This window comes from Ranitomeya imitator, chromosome 2, assembly GCF_032444005.1.
Source record: "Ranitomeya imitator isolate aRanImi1 chromosome 2, aRanImi1.pri, whole genome shotgun sequence".
NCBI lineage: Eukaryota > Metazoa > Chordata > Amphibia > Anura > Dendrobatidae > Ranitomeya > Ranitomeya imitator.
Window position 1 is genome coordinate 150,584,780 of NC_091283.1, and position 13,566 is coordinate 150,598,345.

The 13,566-nt window shown below is 44.8% G+C and overlaps 1 protein-coding gene across 1 annotated transcript in view; it reads left to right on the plus strand.

The window, feature by feature from the left end:
• The first annotated feature begins 2,175 nt into the window (after window positions 1-2,175).
• DIPK1B (divergent protein kinase domain 1B) overlaps window positions 2,176-13,566 on the plus strand; it is a 162,131-nt gene continuing 150,740 nt past the window's right edge. The window contains exon 1 of the mRNA XM_069747478.1: window positions 2,176-3,878. Within this exon, the coding sequence (XP_069603579.1) occupies window positions 3,816-3,878 (63 nt within the window). The 5' untranslated portion in view covers window positions 2,176-3,815. The remainder of the gene's footprint in view (window positions 3,879-13,566) is intronic.

The window sequence follows — 13,566 nt, forward strand, 5'->3', positions numbered from 1 at the left end:
ATTTTATTTTTTGAGTATACTGTTTTAAATGGGGGGGCGGTCCTGTTACTGTGCAGAGTGACACTATATCACCTTTTTTTCTTCATGTGATGTAATGTAGAAGTTGTGAAAAATTAAGTAATGTGTTCTGCAAGCGGAGCTCGAGATAACTGTGTTATTTCCTGCAGAAACGAGTCCTGGCTGGAAGGAATGATGGCGGTCTGTGCTGGATGAAAGATGAAGGACTTCACCTAGAGACGTCACTGGTGAGTCAGTGTTACCTATACATTGACACTATACACTGTATACTATATAGAGGTCCTGTGTATAATGTCACCAGTGATCTCTGTATTACCTCTACACAGACACTGCATACTAAGTACAGATCTCCTGTGAATACTGGCACTTATGGTGATAGTATTGTGGTTTTTTTTTATTACTGATCAGTATTGTAGTATTCAGTCACTATGTGGTGGTAATATGTGGTCTGGAAATGGTGTTGTGGTATTTGTCCCTTGTATGTAGTATTATTCGGTCACTATGTGGCCTGGTCATGGTGTGGTGGTATTAAGTCACAGGTGTGGCATGTGGGGGTGACACCATTAGGCCCAGTTTAAGTTCTACAAAACAGGAAAACCGTTTTTGGTAACCTTTGTGTGTATTGAGCCGGGGGGGGGGGGGGGGTGGGGGCGCCAAACTCGGGAACAGCCCCGGGCGGCAAAAGCTCTAGCTACGCCTCTGCAGGGACCTGGAGCAGTTTGCCAAAGAAGAATGGTCTAAAATTCCAGCAGAGCATTGTAAGAAACTCATTGATGGTTACCGGAAGGGGTTGGTCGCAGTTATTTTGGCTAAAGGTTGTGCAACCAAGTATTAGGCTGAGGGTGCCAATACTTTTGTCTGGCCCATTTTTGGAGTTTTGTATGAAATGATCAATGTTTTGCTTTTTGATTCATTCTCTTTTGTGTTTTTTCATTTAAAACAAATTAAATGAAGTTAATAATACCAAAGAATTTGTGTTTGCAATCATTTTCAGGAAGAAAATGAGTATTATCTGACAGAATTGCAGGGGTGTCAATACTTTTGGCCATGACTGTATCAGAGGAGCGAGGATCCTGATCACTAGAGCTTACATTATGAGGACTTAGGGGTGACACAAGGTAGAAAAGATGTATGAGCTGGAAATTTGACTGGAGATGACTGAATAGGTCCTATCTCACCCCTGGACGGTGTGAACATTTAGCAATGATGCAGGAGAGCAGATCCTTGGTGAGATGTTTTCCCGCTAAACCACCTGACTTGCTGTGGAGCATCTGAAATATACAGTGAATAGTTTCAGTTCTGGGCAAAATGCCACTTTCAATGATGCCAAGTGACTCACCATTTCAGGATTTAGACAGAATTTTTAGTTTGTATTTTACCCGATCAGATGAAATTCTTGCTGAAGTCAGCAGCTATGATATCTGCAGAGTTTATCGGATGCTGAAGGTGAGCATATCTTTGCAGAGGCGATTACAAGTACAAAATCTGGGACACGTACATTTTATAAAAGAATGGAAAATGTATGTACGTGGGCTGAAACTCGATTGACACGTGCAGTGCGGATCACGCCTGTTTTAGGCTGGGGCTACACAAAGTCTGGTTACATCGCATGTCGAGCAAAGATCGCAATATTGTGATGCTACAGAACTTGGACACAAGGTGACAAAAAGCTCAAGTTGCTGTTTTTTGGCAACTTTTGGGTCAAAGCATCTGCTAGCTCCATCTGCGCTAGGAGTGCGCTAGGAGTGACGGACCCGGAAACGCTACAGCCCGCATGTCGGGTCCGTCACTCAATGACGGCACATTGCTAGCGCGCCCTAGCGATGCATTCACCATTGCCAGTAATGGCGGCATTAACGGACTACGTTACACCGCGTTATGCCGTGTTATGTGTTAAACGGGTTCACACAACGCAGTGTGAACCCAGCCTAAAATTCTACTGAAAATCATGGGGGGAGGGGGTTGTCTGCCACACAAGGCATTACTCAGCAGCAGGGGGCGACACTCTAACGTTTCTTAACTTGAAATCCCAAGCCCCGATGGTACGGACGCCATACTAGGACAAGTACTAGCCTGTCATGTGCAGTCCCCACATCCAGGGTGCACTGCAACAATGTATCAGCCCCTGCTGCTAGGTTACCTAGGAAACCATTGAGTGTAGACAGGGGGCACCGATCTGCTGTGCAGCCCCTTCCAATATGGCAGACTATAGGGTCAGGGATGGACACAGCATGTGCTGAAGCCAGCATGCTCAGTGATTGGCATCTCTGTGTCAGGAAAGAGGTTGTGCAGTAGCTGCGGCTCAGGACTAGGAGTATAGGAAAGGAGCTAATATAAGCGTTATGTTAGGACAGGCTGGGAAGAGGAGCTGCAGCAGCTGAGGCTCAGCCTGGCGGATGAATAAGGGGGAGGTTAATCATCTAACGCTGCCTCCCATCCTCCCTCGGCTGCACCTGCTCCAGGCTCCCCCTCTCTGTGCTGCTGAATTTTGCGTCGGCGGACAAATAATCCTCAAAGCCAGAGCCCTGCTTTAAGAAGCGGCAGCAGTAGCGGTGTGGGGACCGGTCCGGGGCATCGAGCACACAGCCGGCGGGACGCCCGGGCACCGGGAGAAGCCACGGGACTGCGGCTCCAGGCCGAGGACTGACATCATTATCAGCCGTCAGAGGAGGCGGAGAGGGGCGCTGAGCAGGCACCGGCAGGGGGCTGCAACCATGGACCCTGGGCAGCGCTGAGGAGAGACATCGGGGGCTGCAGAGGGAAAGGATATAGGGGCGAGGAGCCGGGGCCATGAGATGTGATGGGGTCTCCTGGCAGAGCAGCTATGTGATCTGGGGTATCGGGTGTCATCCTAGGTGATCTGATGGGCAGTGCCCACGCTGAGGGCAGTCACAGGGTCATATGATAGAATAAGAGGGGTCAAGGGGTGAATAACCCCCCAGACTTCCCAGGGAGCAATGACAGGAGAAAGCTGCAGGGAATCTGAGTGAGCAGGCAGGGGCATGTATTGGGCATTTGTACCTGTGCCCAGCCTGTAATGTGGTCTGGTAGCGGATCCGGTGATTGGGGGATAATCCAGGAGGACTGTGAGAGGGCGATGTAGCAGAGCACTGGGGGCGCTCCTCTAATGGGCAGATTACAGGTCTGTACTTGGCATGTAGCTACAGGACAGCTGGGGGCAGGTTTTCCTTTTGGCTGGGGGGCATTAATTACAGGGAGGTGCGGGGGGCCTGTAGTCAGCACCACAGAGAGGCGCAGACCCTAGTGGGATCTTCTGGAAATGTAGTGACCCACAGGCTGAATGAGCAGAAAATGACTCCTTTGTGGCAGCATTGAAAAGAACAATAATTCTGTAGTGGGAAGTGCCGGAGCCCAGATAGCCGGAGACAAGCAGTCCCCCTTGGCACAGGGAGAAGCTGCCCCCTTTGTGTGGACTGCATCCTGCCAGCCTCCTGGTGACTATCATTACCACACTGTCTCCTGGACAAGTCAGGGGTGAGACAAGCTGACAGCTCCATCTGGAATGTGTTCCCCTGGAGGGGCTCATCTAGGGGTACAAATAGGACACAAAGACAGCAAGTGGGCACTGGATCCTAATCTAATGGGTCACGTGAATGGCCAATGAGGACATCCTTCCTACAAGTAAAGGATTGACGTAAAGATTTCCTATTCACTACAAGTAACATTGAGTCCGGACCCCTGGATGGATGACGTGACATGTTCTCAATGATCGCCTACTTTAGGGCACCTGCACACTAACCTTCCTAGCACCGGACTAGTTCCCATGAATTAGGAGGATGAGAAAGCTAAGACGCTTCGTCCATATGGTCCTGTTCTGCCCGCTTTCCAAAGGACTCCAAGTAAGTAGCCAAGAAGCCTCTCCATCACCTGTACCACCTCATACTAGTGACCACGTGTGGCTCCTGATCATTTCCCAATCTTCTGACCCTGATTACAGGACTTGTCCTACTTGCTTGGAAGGACAATGCTGTGTGATCAGACATATGGGGCTTTCCATATCAGGGAATTCTTGGTCATTAAGATGATATAATAAAGTAGCTGTGGTCACATCCTGTACAGATTATCGCTCCTCCACACAGATCTGATGCCCTCTCAGGGTTACTAATACTAGACGTGATTTGTTGATGGCTCGATGCCGGTGGCCTGGTTTTATATTTACGATGCCGTTTTGCTTCAGTCCATTTTCCATCTGCTTGTGATATTTGCCTCTGGAGTCTACAGAGCAGCAGCCACCTGCCTTGGTAATAAGGGGTTAAGCGGAGGAAACTGAACTGTAGTTACATTCAATATCCTCTTCATTAATAATGAAAGAGCAAAGTTGAAGAAATCACAGGCAGATATTAATGCACTTTCGGTTCCTGGTCCCTGGAGAAGAGTTTAAGACCTTTGTTAGTTAAGATCATTGACTGTTTACTTGGCATTATGTTGTGGTAATGCCGTCTTCTCATTCTTGGTCGTTTTTGTAGGGCAGCCTTGTTATCTGTAGCTTATATAGAAGGTTCCTTGTAGACGTGCCGCCTAAATGTGCATTAGAATTGTACTCCAAGCCCTATTTCAGCTGGTTACATTGTAGATGACATCCTTTTCTACAAGATGGATGCTGGATGTGATGGCTTATTAGTCAACAAAAAAACTATCCCTATGCATGTTATGGGGTCTTAGCTCCCCCATGTCCCTCAAAACTCAAGAAAGCAGACAGACGGTCATGCCATCCTTCTCCTCACAAAATATCAGACAGAGAAGAGGACTGTGTCCTGGAGAGACCACTATGTCCCAGAACACAGCGAAATACTTCCGGGACATAGTGCGCCGGCGCATGCGCACTAATGCTTTTCAGCTTTGCCCGCAGTTGGGCAAAGCATACTGCGCGTGCGCAAGGCAAGATTGAATTGCGCACGCGTGTACTACGGAGGAAACCTAATCAAATTCAAGACAATATTGCGGCCAGCGGGAAAGGAAGGGGTGCATGAAAGAACAGAAAACACCGCCCATCTGACCGTAAACAGAGCCCGCCAAATTAAGGTGACAGAGTCCCTTTAACGTTTTCTGTTAGGTCTTCTTAGGAGTAACTGTTGATTTTGCTGGTCACATCCTTTTTAATAAAGGTGAAAAATATAGTAATCTACTATATAATAGTCTAGGGGTCACTTCCGTCTTTCTGTCCTTCTGTCTGTCATGGATATTCATTGGTCGCGGCCTCTGTCATGGAATCCAAGTCGCTGATTGGTCTCGCCAGCTGCCTGTCATGGCTGCCGCGACCAATCAGCGAGGGCCACAGTCCGGTGGAAAAATGGCCGCTCCTTCCTCCCCGCAGTCAGTGCCCGCTCCGTACTCCCCTTCAGTCAGCGCTCACACAGGGTTAATGGCAGCGTTGACCGCGGTGTAACGCACTCGGTTAACGCTGCTATTAACCCTGTGTGACCAACTTTTTACTATTCATGCTGCCTATGCAGCATGAATAGTAAAGAGACCTAATGTTAAAAATAATAAAAAAACAAAAAATACTTACATACTCACCTTCCGGAGCCCCCGGATCGAAGCGGCCAGTTACCGATGCTCCTCGCGACGCCCCGGTGACCGCTTCATGCATTGCGGTCTCGCGACATGATGACGTGCGGTCTCGCGAGACCGCTACGTCATCATCTCGCGAGACCGCAATGCACTCTTCAGACCGGAGCGCGCGAGGAGCATCGGTAACCGGCCGCTTCGATCCGCTCCGGAAGATGAGTATGTAACTATTTTTTATTTTAATTCTTTTTTTTAACAGGGATATGATGCATAATACGTGACTGGCCAATATAATACGTGACTGGCCAATATACTACGTGGCTCTCTGCTGTATACTATGTGGCTGGGCAATATACTATGTGGCTGGGCAATATACCACGTCGTTGGGTAATATACTACGTGTCTGTGCTGTATACTACGTGGCTCTGCTGTATACTATGTGGCTGGGCAATATACTATGTGGCTGGGCAATATACTATGTGGCTGGGCAATATATTATGTGGCTGGGCAATATACTGCGTGGCTGGGCAATATACTACGTGGCTGGGCAGTATACTACGTGGCTGGGCAATATACTACGTGACTGGGCAATATACTACGCAATATACTACGTGGCTGGGCAATATACTACGTGGTTGGGCAATATACTGCGTGGCTGGGCAATATACTGCGTGGCTGGGCAATATACTACGTGGCTGGGCAATATACTACATGGCTGGGCAATATACTATGTGGCTGGGCAATATACTATGTGGCTGGGCAATATACTACGTGGCTGGGCAATATACTACATGGCTGGGCAATATACTACGTGACTGGGCAATATACTACGTGGGCTGTGCAATATACTACGTAACTGGGCAATATACTACGTTGCTGGGCAATATACTACGTTACTGGGCAATATACTACGTTACTGGGCAATATACTACGTGACTGGGCAATATACTACGTGACTGGGCAATATACTACTTGGCTGGGCAATATACTACGTTACTGGGCAATATACTACGTGGGCTGTGCAATATACTACGTAACTGGGCAATATACTACATGACTGGGCAATATACTACATGGCTGGGCAATATACTACGTGACTGGGCAATATACTACGTGACTGGGCAATATACTACGTGGACTGTGCAATATACTACGTGGACATGCATATTCTAGAATACCCGATGCGTTAGAATCGGGCCACCATCTAGTTACAATATATAGATTTATCTATTAGTAAGATACGGAAACCAACTGGATGGATGCTTAGCTTTGCTTTATGTCTCTTTGCATTAGTGGGGGCAGGACGCATCTTGGCTTCCCACTAGAATTGCCAGGACGCTATTAGCTCTACACTGTAAAAGTACACCGGTAAGCAATGTGCCTAGAGATCTGCATTAGATTTAGACCTAGTTTTATTTATTTTTTTCTGTTGTAGTTTATGGAAGTTCTTATTAATGACCATTTGCTCATCTTGGATATAATTCTTATTAAAATCTCAAAGACCTATACATTTGTATTATAGTCTATTTTGACATATACAGCAGGTGAAATATGTATTGATCACTAAAAAGAGAAGGGCTGACAGCACTCACTCAATGGGGCGCCCGTTGCTGTACAATGGCTTAATAAATTTTTTTTTTGGATATTACTACACCTGATTGGAGCGCTGTTCATCTATTTGCGATATGTATTGATCACGTCACCAATTTTTTAACTAAATATATTTCTAAAGGTGCTATTAAAATGAAATTCTTGTCAGATGTCAGTAGATGTCCATAAATTAGGTTATGTGTAATAAGAAACTACACAGCAAAAAAATAATTAAACACAAGAAGAAAGGTGCAAACTGCAATGGAAAGTTATGACACCCGCTGAAATCTTTCGGTAATTGGAAAGCAATCCTGCCACTTGTTAAAAAATATAATCTGGTTCAACTGATGGCCTATAAAAAGATGTCTTATTACAAGGTACCACACAAGAAACATATCTCCCGATGGGTAAAACCAGTGAGATGTCTCAGGACCTTTGCGATCTTATTGTTACATACTGATGGCATTGGTTACAAAAGAATTTCTAAACTACTGAAGGTTCCTGTGAGCACTGTTGGAATACGGAAGTAGAAAGCACATTATTTCACCATAAACCATCAACGACCAAGTGCTCCCCACAAAATTTCAGACAGAGATGTGAAAAGAATTATAAGAAGAGTTGTCCATAAGTGAAGGATCACCTGTTGAGAGCTACAGAAAGACCTGGAATCAGCATGTACATTTGTGTCAAAGAAAACGCTAAGTAATGCACTCAACCTCCATGGCCTGTACGCATGCTCACCATGCAAGGCTCATTTGCTGAACAAAAATCATGCTAAAGCGCCTTTAAAGTTTGCTCAACAATATTTAGACAAGCCTGTGAAATACTGGGAGACTATAGTCTGGTCAGATGAGACCAAAATTGAACTCTTTGGATGCCATAATACACAGCATGTGTGGAGGCCAAAAGGCGCTGCATATCACCCCAAAACCACAATACTAGCAATGAAGTTTGGAGGTGAGGTTGTCATGGTGCGGGGCTGTTTTTCAGCATATAGCACTGGCAAATTTCATATGATTGAAGAAAGGATGAATGGATGAATATACTGAGATATTCTTGATTTAAAAAAAAAGCTGTGCCATCTACCATAATGATGAAGGTGAAACGAGAGTGGATATTTCAACAAGACAATGATCCCAAACACACAGACAAGGAAACTCAATTGGTTTCTGAGAAAGTAAAGCTGCTAGAATGGCCCCGCCAATCACCGGACCTGAATCCAATAGCAAATTCATGGCAGGAACTAAAGCTCAGAGTCTATAGGAGGAGCCCACAGGACCTTCAGGATGTGAAGAGTGTTTTTGTGGAAAAATAGGATAAAATCGCACCTGAGCAATGCATGCGACTAGTTTCTCAATACAGGAGGCGTCTTCTGTCATCACCGACAAAGGCTTTTGTTCAAAGCATTAATTACATTTCAGTAAGCGTGTTCAATACTTCTTCCATGTGTCATTTCTCATTATTACACATAACCTAATTTATGGACATCTATTGTTCGATTTCTTTGCCTGTGTGAATTGGTTGTTACTGACATCTGGTGAGAATTTCATGTCAATAGCACCTTTTAGAAATATATTTACGTACTATATGTTAGCATTTTATTCTCTGAGATAAGGTGCTAAGTGGTCTAACCTCTGCTTCTGCCCTGGCTGCTTTCCGACTAGGGTTTTTTGATGGTGCCCAAAAGCGTAAGAATATTGGCGATCCATATAACACCTGGAGTTGATATACTCACTCTGTTTCTGCGATTGGGTCTTGTTTTTTTTGCATGATGGGCATTGATTTTTAACAAACCCCTTTCAGATGAATTATTAAACATGTGTGCACATACCATCCAAGTTCTTTGCTTTTTTTTTTCTCAAATTTTAGCAGAGTCCATCATTATAAAGAGGCAAGGATGGTGAATATAAAACTAATCTCGTAGGTTATACTTAGTCAACCACACAATATAAAAAACATGTCACCTGCATCACGTAAATACCTATGCACAAATACAGAAAAAACCCCGAGCTCTGTGTATAGTACGAAACTGACAATGGTCAGTCCAAGACAAATGGCCTCACTTCACTTGAGACCTTAGTGACATTACTCCAAGTTATAAAGTCATACCCGTCAAGTCGATAAGTGTAAAACTGACAACAATAGGTAATGAAGGGAACACTCACCCAATTATGATGTACTGTAAATGAAGTAGTCATTAATGGTCCATGTCTCCATGGTTGCTCCTGTTGTCACTTTAGAAGGAGTCTAGGTGTTAGCCCTGAGAGTCCCTATGATAACAGACTGACCCTTGACATCCCTGAAGATTCCCACCCTTACAAGGGCAGCAGTCCAGAGCTGACCCTCACATGCTGAGTGGCCCTGGACTGACTCTATGTGCCTCTTCTGCCTCCTTTCTAGATTCATGGCGCTATTATCAGAAAGGTAAGGCTGTCCTCCCCTCTAGGGATTTTCTTCACATTCCCTGGATGGGATGATGGCCTTACCTCTCTGCTAATTGTGCCATTTCCTTGATGATTCTAGAAAGAGGAAACCTGTCAGGAGACATGGACCATTCGTGACTACTCCATTTACATCATAATTGGGTGAGATCGTTCCCTTTTTTACCTATTATTGTCAGTTTTACACTTTTATTGACTTGATGGGTATGACTTCATAACTTGGAGTAATGTGATTAGGTTCTCATCTGAAATGAGACCATTTGTCTTAGACTGTCCATTGTCAGTTTCGTCCCATATAAGGAGATTGGGATTTTTCTGAATATGTGATGCGGGTGACCCATCTTTTTTATATTCTGTAGTTGACTAATTTTAAAGTATATTAGGTAAGATATAAGTTTTATATTTGCCTTCCTTGCTTCTTTATTGTTTGGTGAATTAATGTATATTTAGGAGGGGTGGGACCTTTTTCACCCAAGCGCTTTCTGTATCAGCTTCCACCAAAACCTTTAGCTGAGCACGTCCAAGATTTGGGAACAATGGTGTTGTGTGGTTTTTAATTGATAATTGCGGTGTAGTGAATGAACCTGAAACCAGCGGTCTTGCAGAAATGTTGCAGATGCCATGCATTAATCTCCCACTAATCAGTTTAATTTTAGGCAGGTGACCAGCCGAAAGCTCTGGGCTTAGCCAAAGGGGCGGGGATTAGAGTTCTTTTGTCCTTCTACTGACAGGACAGAGGGGCGAAGTTCCTGCCGCAGTCAATTGTCTTGTAGCAAGGCGTAGGATAATTAGGTGGAGCATGGCTGAGCTCCTGAGTTACAGAAAATTCATTTTAGATATAATTCCTTTATTTTTATATTTCTCCATTTTAATGGTAGTGTCAGAGAAGAAAAAACTAAATCAAGGAAGGGGATTAATGAAGGAAGTGCTGGGATAATTTTTCTGAATTCCTTTAAGTAACAACATATAATGGGACAGTGTATTTCAGCAGCATAGACCCTTCTTTACAGGGGTTGTCTGAGATATGTAAAATGCTGCACACAGGCAGTTATGGCGCTGAAATAATACTAACCCTCTTTTCCAGCATTATGTCTCGCTGCTCCCGTCAGTATATTACTTACACTGGCTCTTGATGTCACAGCCCGTACACCCCACGCTACTTCTGCAGCTAGTCACTGGCCTCAGCGCTCTTTGGCCATGTGTGGTTGTCTTCCACCATCCAGGTGGTTCTCTAAACCCGATCGCTGTTCCAGAGAAAGGTTGACCTTGATGGACACATGTCTATGTTCATCTTTTGTGTCTGTGAATATATGGCGGGGATATTATCAGCCTCCCATCTGCAGCCACCTACACGCTATAGGGCAGTCATTGCAGGACTGGAACGCTTAGATTGCTCCATACAGGGAATATGATATGAGATGCATTTTGCTGCTCGTACAGAGAGCTCTTGTATGCAATGGTCTTGGGTTTCAATATTCTGCAGATGGTCTCATCCAGGAACCAAGCGTTCTATTAATGCCTTTACAAAATGTATGAAGCCTCCTTTTATCTGAACAACAAACGGCGGCTGGATTGTCTGTTGTGTGGTTGTGCCAGCAGCAAACGAACCTACCATGCATCAAGTTTCTTATCGCCTTGTCATCTTCTGTAAGGGTATCCACCAACAGCGGGGGTCAGGCGACACATAAAACAAGTCACTCAGCACCTCCACGGAGCAGTGATCAGGAAGCCACTATCACTCGTGTTGGGTTGCCGTTTGCTCCTTTTGTCTTGGTAAATGCGATCATCATAGGTGACCCTGGAGAAACGCATGGCTCGCCCGCGGGGGAGATGGCGGACGCACTACGCCTCGTATTATAGTCTATTGATGATAATGACATCTGTCAGAATAAACATCTATAACTGCATTATATGTGTGTGTGAGGAGGTGATAATGAGCTACCGGATAATGGTTGAGAGTGTTCTTCATAATGAACCAGTGCCATTGCTGGAAGTATGCACCGGACATCAAAGTCCTGTCGAGAAACGAATAGTTGGGACAATAATATTATATTGTTAGGGGTAGTTGTTACTGATTTACGCTGCTAAAAATGGTGGTCCCTGATTCTGCCTCCAACGCTCGGATGTGCTGACAAGGGTCCAACGATTATTATTCCAAACTCTTCAAAGGAGGCAAACATCCCTCACCTTCCCTTGGTCCGACTCTGTTCCTCGACACTACTCAATGCCTGGTACCATCCATATTATCAGGGCGCTGAGCTTAGTGATTGGCTGCAGCATTGTTAATTTAACGTAATTCCTACAGCCAACCATAAAGTACCAGCGCAGCGGTGAGAGATAGCACCGGACTCGGGAAAGAAGGTTTCTATTCACCTCCCTGATCCTTTTGGAGTATGAATATTTGCATGGCGACAGCCCCTTTAAGGTAGTTTCACACGCCGCATTTTCTAGAAAACCATAGTAGTTTGGCAAAAAGAAAAAAAAAGGCCTTCTGCCTTCATGTGTTAGCTGTAAGTGAATGAGAAGTTATTAAATTCAGGATAAAATACGGCTGCAGGAGAGTGGATGAGGCGTTAACAAATTTCATCCGCGCTCTGTGAAATAATCTGTCTTGGCTTGTAGTGCGGATTCTAACTTTGCAGCATGTCAATTATTTCTGCAGGTTTTACCTTGCAATACATTGGGTGAAATCTGTGGCAAAGCCGCAACAAAATCGGCACGTAAAATGTGAGTTTTGTCGAGAATCGCTGCTGGATGTGACTAGGAACCCATAGCAGATTTTTTTTTCCTATCCCCTTAGGACCTACCCTGATGATGGACTCCAAAGTCGAGTCAAGATACCATGTGAAGTTTAGTTGGTTGGTGAATTTTTCCATGTGGCGCTGAATAATGGTGGTTTCCATAGTAGTTGTTCTTGTATCTCAGTGAACAGAATTGGCCTAGACATGATGGATTGGACCTGGACTCTTTTAGCCTTGCAGTTGGTTGCTGGTTTCTGACCATCCCCGTTATATTCCTCGTGCGCCCCTGCCCGCTTCTGCTATATCTCACCCACTTTTTAGAAAAGCTTTAAGGACAGAGAAAAAGGGGTAAAAAGGGTCACTTTTTTAATTTTTTACTCCTTTAATTTATACTGAACAATTTACCTTTTGGATTTAAAAAAAAAAAAAGTCAAACACTGCTTAAAAGAGAACCTGTCATGGTTCCTACGTTCTTGTGGGAAAATATTTAGTATTCAAACCTAATTAAAACTGTGATCCTTCTGGGATTACTAGTCCAATGAGCGGCCCTGTTCATTGATAGCCTTCCTTGCATTAACATTAATGCAAATTTTGCTGGCAACACTGATTAGGACCGCCCCCTGGACTCCTAGTCCAAGAATGACCAAAGATTTGAATAATAATATTACTGAATCTTTACCCATCAATATGTAAGTATTGGCTAATTTATTCATCCTGACGATCGGACTGCATTTTGTAATGTGTTCCCTTTTGGACCCTCGTGTTATTGAATCTTCAGCGTGAGATTCTGAGCACGTTACAGGCTGCATTCTCTATGTACCATTAAACGTACAGAGAAGATGCTAAGTCAATTCTGCACCAACCATTAACCTTCTCCCTCCTAGCGGCCCCGGCCTCCCGGGTGCAGGGAGCTGCCAGGTTTATAGACAGTCATTCATTCTGCAGAAGTTTGTTGGTCGCATTTCAGCGACGAGCCTGAGGATCATCATTCAGGAGCAATTCCTCGAGGATTAGGCAAATGAAAAGCTTGCTAATAAAAATGATGTCTGAGTGCCATATAGTGTATATTGATTTGCATAACACTGACACAGAATGGATTGCCTTGCAAAACGCGCACAACGCACATAAGAGAGGAGAGATGCCCCAGAGTATGGCCGCCGGCACAGACAATTAAAGGTAGAGAAGGCGATGTTTGATGGGGCAAGGTAGGAAGCGCCAAGTCTTTCTTCTCCATATCTACACATCTT